The sequence below is a fragment of the Dipodomys spectabilis genome, unplaced genomic scaffold (genome assembly GCF_019054845.1).
Source record: "Dipodomys spectabilis isolate Male_0828 unplaced genomic scaffold, ASM1905484v1 ptg000015l, whole genome shotgun sequence".
Classification (NCBI taxonomy): domain Eukaryota; kingdom Metazoa; phylum Chordata; class Mammalia; order Rodentia; family Heteromyidae; genus Dipodomys; species Dipodomys spectabilis.
The window spans coordinates 11,924,952-11,930,967 of record NW_024870692.1 but is presented as its reverse complement, the minus strand read 5'-3'; the positions used below and the strand labels follow the sequence as shown (position 1 = coordinate 11,930,967).

General features: G+C 34.9%; 1 protein-coding gene across 3 annotated transcripts in view; it reads right to left on the bottom strand.

Annotated features, from left to right (window-relative positions):
• Window positions 1–1,506: 1,506 nt before the first annotated feature.
• Xkr9 (XK related 9) overlaps window positions 1,507–6,016 on the bottom strand; it is a 29,591-nt gene continuing 25,081 nt past the window's right edge. For all 3 annotated transcript variants that reach the window (XM_042666487.1, XM_042666494.1, XM_042666503.1), the window contains one exon: window positions 1,507–2,135. In XM_042666487.1, coding sequence (XP_042522421.1) covers window positions 1,507–2,135 — 629 coding nt within the window. The remainder of the gene's footprint in view (window positions 2,136–6,016) is intronic.

The following is a 6,016-nucleotide window of genomic DNA, read 5'->3' as shown; positions in this document are numbered from 1 at the left end:
AGCGTGAGGTACCATGGTGAAACACCTTTGAACAATTAACATACAGTTTTAGCCAAGAGCACATTAGGAAGTTGAAACGTGTCTGGCCTAGTGGAAGAGGCAGACAGATTGAGAAAGGGAAAGAGTGTGAACGTAGTCATAATAATTTAAGTACATGCATGAAAATGGAACAAGGGAACTCAATGAGACTAGTTCAGCAAACAAGAGGAAGGAGGTAAAAGAGTGGAGAGAGTAACCAGAATCAGAGGTGTGAGCTAGCTGCAACCAGCTCCATTGTGCTTTTGATTTACATTTTCCTTTGTCTAAGGATATAGAACATCTTTTCATGTATTTATTGGTGATTCATACTTTTGTTGACAACTGTCCAATTCATTTTCATACGTGTTTACTGGGCTATCTGTTGTTTTAGTGTTTAGCTTTTTGAGTTTTTTTTTATATATTCCACATACTAATCCTCTGTGAGATAAGTAGCTGGCAAAGATTTTCTCCCATGGTTTTTGTTGCTTCTTTTAATTCGAAGAAACTTTTTTTAATGCCATCTTATTTGTCAATACTTGCTATTATTTCTTGAAGTATTAGAATTTTATTCAAAAAGTCGTTGTCTATGTCTGGATCTTGACGCATTTTCCTAAAGTGGCTTCAGGTCTTACATTAAGGTCTTTGAATTGATTTTTGTACAGGGTAAAAGATGGAGGGAGGCCCATTTTCAGTCTTCTATATATAAATATTCCGTTTTCATAGCACCATTTGTTAAAAAGCTATCTTTTCTCTAATACGTGTTTTTGGCACCTTTATTAAAATCAGATGACCTAGGCTTTGTAAACACATTTTTCCCCTGAGGAGATGGGGTCTTCTTTTCTTTTTTTCTTTTTTTTTTAATTTAATTTTATTTTATTTGTGAACATACTGTACAGAGGGGTTACAATTACATGGGCAGGATAATGCGTACATTTCTTACCAAGCATTGCAGCCTCCTCCTTTGGTTTACCCTTCACATCCCTTGGGGTCTTCTTTTCTATTCCATAGTCTACTGTCTTTTTTTGTGCCAGTACCATGCTGGTTTTGCTATTATGGCTTTGTAGCATATTTTAAAGTCAAGTATTTTGATACTTCCTGCTTGTTCTTTTTGTACAAGATTGCTTTGCCTGTTTTGCTTCTTTGGTGATTCCAAATGAATTTTAAGATTATCTTTTCTATTTCTGTAAAGAATACCACTGAAATTTTTCTAGTTATTGTGTTGAATCTGTAGGTCACATTCAGTATTATAACAATTTTCATAGTGTTAATCCTTGAACATAGATAGGACTTTCCATCTAGTGTCTTTAATGTCTTCATTCAGTGTTCTATTGTTTGCATTGTAGAAGTCTTACACTTCCTCGGTTAGATTTATTCCTACATCTTTTTGAAACTATTGTGACAAAAATAAGGGATAACAGAGAGACAGAGAACATTTTCTTTACTGACCAATGAAACATAAAAATAAGACATATATTATAAGTTACTAGTTTATTCCATTAGGAAATATCTCATTCTACAATATCTCTCAACAAATTTTCCATCAATTTCATCACCTTTTGTATCCTCATTTATGTTTGGGTGACAATTCCCATAATAAGTGATTAGAAAAATGATTCCAAAAAGAAGAGTAAGAACTATAAAGACACTGGTAGGTATAAAATAGTCTGAGTTAAAAATAGAGAGTGGGTAAGTCCAGAACATAAACAATATCCCCAAAGTAGCCAGTACTCTTACACTATAATAACAAGACATTGGACATCTGGTATGCTGCCCCTTAATATTAAAAAATGTAAAAACTAAAATGAACCCAACAACCATCCTATATAAGAATTCCATACCTCTGGAATTACAAAATTGAGTTTGATTTTTAATTGCCCATATTAAACCTATCAGCCAAAGAAATAACAAAAGAAATAAAGTAAGGTTAACATTTACAAACAGTAGAAGTACAACACTCAGCATCCAAGATGCTAATGTCAGGAACTTGTAAAGGAGATAGATGGTCCTGGGGCAGGCTCCCTTAAGAAGCTTCTTATCAGGCAAAGATTTTCTTAAAGCTATTTGAAAATCAACCGTTGCAACAGAAATAGCACAGCAAGAAATCGCGATGGCTGCAGCTACAAAACAAAACAAAAATTTTTAATGTATTATAGGAAGAGTAGCAGCAATATAATTAATCTATGCCATGCATACTTTATCCGGATATACACACACTCACAAAAATGTATCAGGCACTTTAAACATCTCATATAATTCTTAGATGTAGATATTACTAACCCCAAATTACATATGAAGAAACCAAAGCTTGAAAAATTACTTAACAGAGAGGTAGAAAATTGCAAACGTGAATTTAAACTAAATCTATTGATTCCAAAGTTGGTATGCCATCTCACTACAGTAGCCTGATGTTAAATAAATTCACTGGATAAATTTTATTGGAAAAGTACTCTGCTAACTAAGAGACTACAGTTATAATTTCAGGTTTCTAGACTTTTGGTTTCACGTTGTCTGTGTCTGTGTCTGTGTGTATATATATATGTTTAATTTGATGTTTGATGCAGTTTATCTGAAATAGAATTTAAGGTCAAAAATGTTTTCCACTGAAATTCTGAAGTCACTACTATTACATTCTAGTTTTAACTATTACAGTAAGAATTTCAATGCCATTTTTCCCTATCTTTAGTCAGTGATCATTTTTTTCTCTCAAATTTTCTAGAGGTTTATCTTTAGCTTTGCTTTTCTGAAATGATATCAGGATGTGCTTGGTATAAATTTATTTACTCTGAAATGTCTTATTGGTATATTGTGGTGACTTTGGGAATTTTAGATATTTAACTAAGGAAAATTAAATTGAGTTTATACTTAGCTTAGGTTTAGGGGACGTGTTTAGGTTTGTTTCAATAATTAAGGCTAGTATAAGGAGAAAAAAGAGTGGAATAAAAGAATGAATACCTGTGTAGCCTATTTCAAGTATAAATGAGAACAACATGGAAAAGCTCAACATAAGCCAATGGTCAATAAGGCAGTGGGAAGGAAGAGAAATTGACTGTGGGTGGGTGGGGACTAGCAAGATGTGTGTGCTAACACCATAAAGAAGGTTGAACACTGTCAAAATATATTACTTCCAAGTATGAAAATGGAACAAGGAGACCTGTTGAGGATGCTATTTTTTAAGGGGAGGGGCTTGAGGAGTGTGATAGAAGAAATGAAATTGATTGACATACAATGTAAACATGTATAACTGATATAAGATATTTTTTAAAAGAAAAGAAAATAAAAAGATTTGGCCAGGCACTGGTGGCTCAAGCCTATCATCCTAGCTACTCAGGAAGCTGAGATCTGTGGATCATGATACAAAGCCAGCTCAGGCAAGAAAGTCCATGAGACTCTTATCTCTAATTTATCACCAAAAAAGTGGAAGTAGAGCTGTGGCTCAAAGTGATAGAGTGCTGGACTTGAGAGAAAAAAAAAAATACAGCTCAGGGACAGTGCCCAATCCCTGAGTTCAAGCCCCACCACCACAAAGAAAAAAAAAGAAAGATAAAGATTCATAAGTGGCATAGTTAGGATTCTCAGGCAGTTTCTCTGATCTAACATCTCATTATATAGCCATACCTCCATGTCCATGTTTCCTGTCTGTGGATTCAAATAATTACAAATTGAAAATATTCACAAAAGAAATTCAACTAGCATGGAGATGCACACATGTAATTTCAGAACTTGGAGACTGAGGGGGAAAAATCTCAAATTTGAGCTTAGTTTCAGTCAGATCAAGAAAGGAAGAAAGGAAGGAAGGAGGGAAGGAAGGAAGGAAGGAAGGAAGGAAGGAAGGAAGGAAGGAAGGAAGGAAGGAAGGAAGGAAGGAAGGAAGGAAGGAAGGAGGGAGGGAGGGAGGGAGGGAGGAAGGAGAGGGAGAGTCAGAAGGAGGGAGGGAGGGAGGGAGGAGATCTCTACACTGAGCATAGGCTTTTCTTGTCATTATTTCTTAACAATACAGTATACAACTAGTTACCCAGTATTGTGATCATATTATCTATTATAAGTAATCTAAACACAAGTTAAAGTCTACAGAAGGATATGCACAAATTACATACAAACACTATCATTTTTTATATAAGAGACAAGCATCAGTGGGTTTGGGTATTCGTGGAGGTTCTTGAATAAATCCTACATAGATACTGAATGATAATTACATTGTCTTTCATATTATTAGGGAGTGATGACCCCATCCAGTTAACATCACTTCCAACTTACCTAATTCCTTTTTTATTCCTTCTTTATTTCTGATCATATGCCTGTCCTCACCTGTACCAGGTTATACTATGGCCAAAGAAGTCTTATCTTTACCAAACCATGGCTTTGTTTATATATTTCTCTTGGGTTTGAAATAATCTTGCCCAAATACACAAAACACATTTTTAGTAATTTGTATGTGTGAGTGTGAGTGTGTGTATGCACTCACGTATGCACACACACGTGCATTTCTGGACTTGAATTCAAAGACTCATTCTTGCTATGCAGGTACTCTACTACTAAGCTATACTTCCAGCTCTTTTCAAACTTTTTTTAAAAAGTATCTTTAGTAGTTGTACAAAGGAGTTTCAATTCAACATGTCAGTTTATATTCATAATATTCATAGTACAGATCAATGCTACCTTTTCTATCATTCTCTCCTGTCTGTCCCAACCCCATCCATCCCCTCAAGTCACCAGGTTCCATTTTCACATATGGACATTAAACAATATGACTGTATTCATCTATCCTTTCTCTCCAATTATCTGTCCCTCCCTTTTAAACTGGTTGTTTTTAACACAGATTTTTCTGCCCAGGTGCACCTGGCTTTTTTGTTTGTTTGTTTGTTTTTTGTTTTTGTTTTTGTTTTTGATTTTCCTATCCAGGTTGGCCTGGAACAGTGATCCTTCTGATCTCGGCTTCCCACACTGCAATCTTCCTGACCTCAGTCACAAATAGAGGATTACAAGAATGAGCACCTGACTCTATCTTAGCAATAAATACTGGTATCAGTGAAGAAAATATGACTCCCAATATCTATTGGGATATCAATAATAAACTAATAATATAAATTCAAATAATGTTTACAATTAGTTACTTATTTTTTAAAGTTATGAAATGCCCTGAAATCTGGTAATATATATTATTAACAATCAGTTGAAAAAAGTTTCCAAAGTAGAAGTAATTTTAATCAAATATGTTAAAAGAATGATTTCCCTATTCTCTCCATAGGAAATACATAGGCCTTGTCAAGTCTAGAGCCAATTAGAGTTTGAAGCCAGAAAAATTTTAATGAAAAGTAAAAAAAAAAAAAAAAAAAACAAATGCCTAATATTACTTTTCTTCAGGCTAGGAAGATGGCTCAATGGTAAAGCACTTGCCTTACATGCCTGAGGCACCATATAAGCAGAAAAAAGCCAGAAGTGGTTCTGTGGCTCAAGTGGTAGAGTTCTAGCCTTGAGCTGAAGAGCTGAGGGACAGCACCCAGGCCCAGAGTTCAGGCCCTGTGACCAGCAAAAGAAGAAAAAAAAAGCCTTGTGGAGTCAACCTTCTTTCTTTTCTTTCAGAGAGGATCTCATTATGTAGCACAAGCTAGCCTCAAACTCTAGAACTCCTTTCTCAGACTCCCAAGTAATAATACCAGGGATTACTCTACCACTCAGCCTAGTGTCACCTTTCTTAGATCTATACACTATACTTTAAATATTTACTTTCGTATCTTCTATGAACTAAATTAAAATTCTCAAAATTCATTCACAGGAGTCCTAACACCATAAGGAATTTTTACCACCTCTGCTCTGTACTTCCTCTCCTCACCTTCTGGAGCTCTGTTTAAATATATATTAAAGCCTCTTGCCTTATCTTCCATGTCTCTTAACATCTCTTTCCTATTTTTCTACCTGTATAAATTACAGTCTGGATAATATTCTTCCAATCCAGTATTGAGTAATTTATTACCTTTTCAACTATGTCCAATTTGCTGAA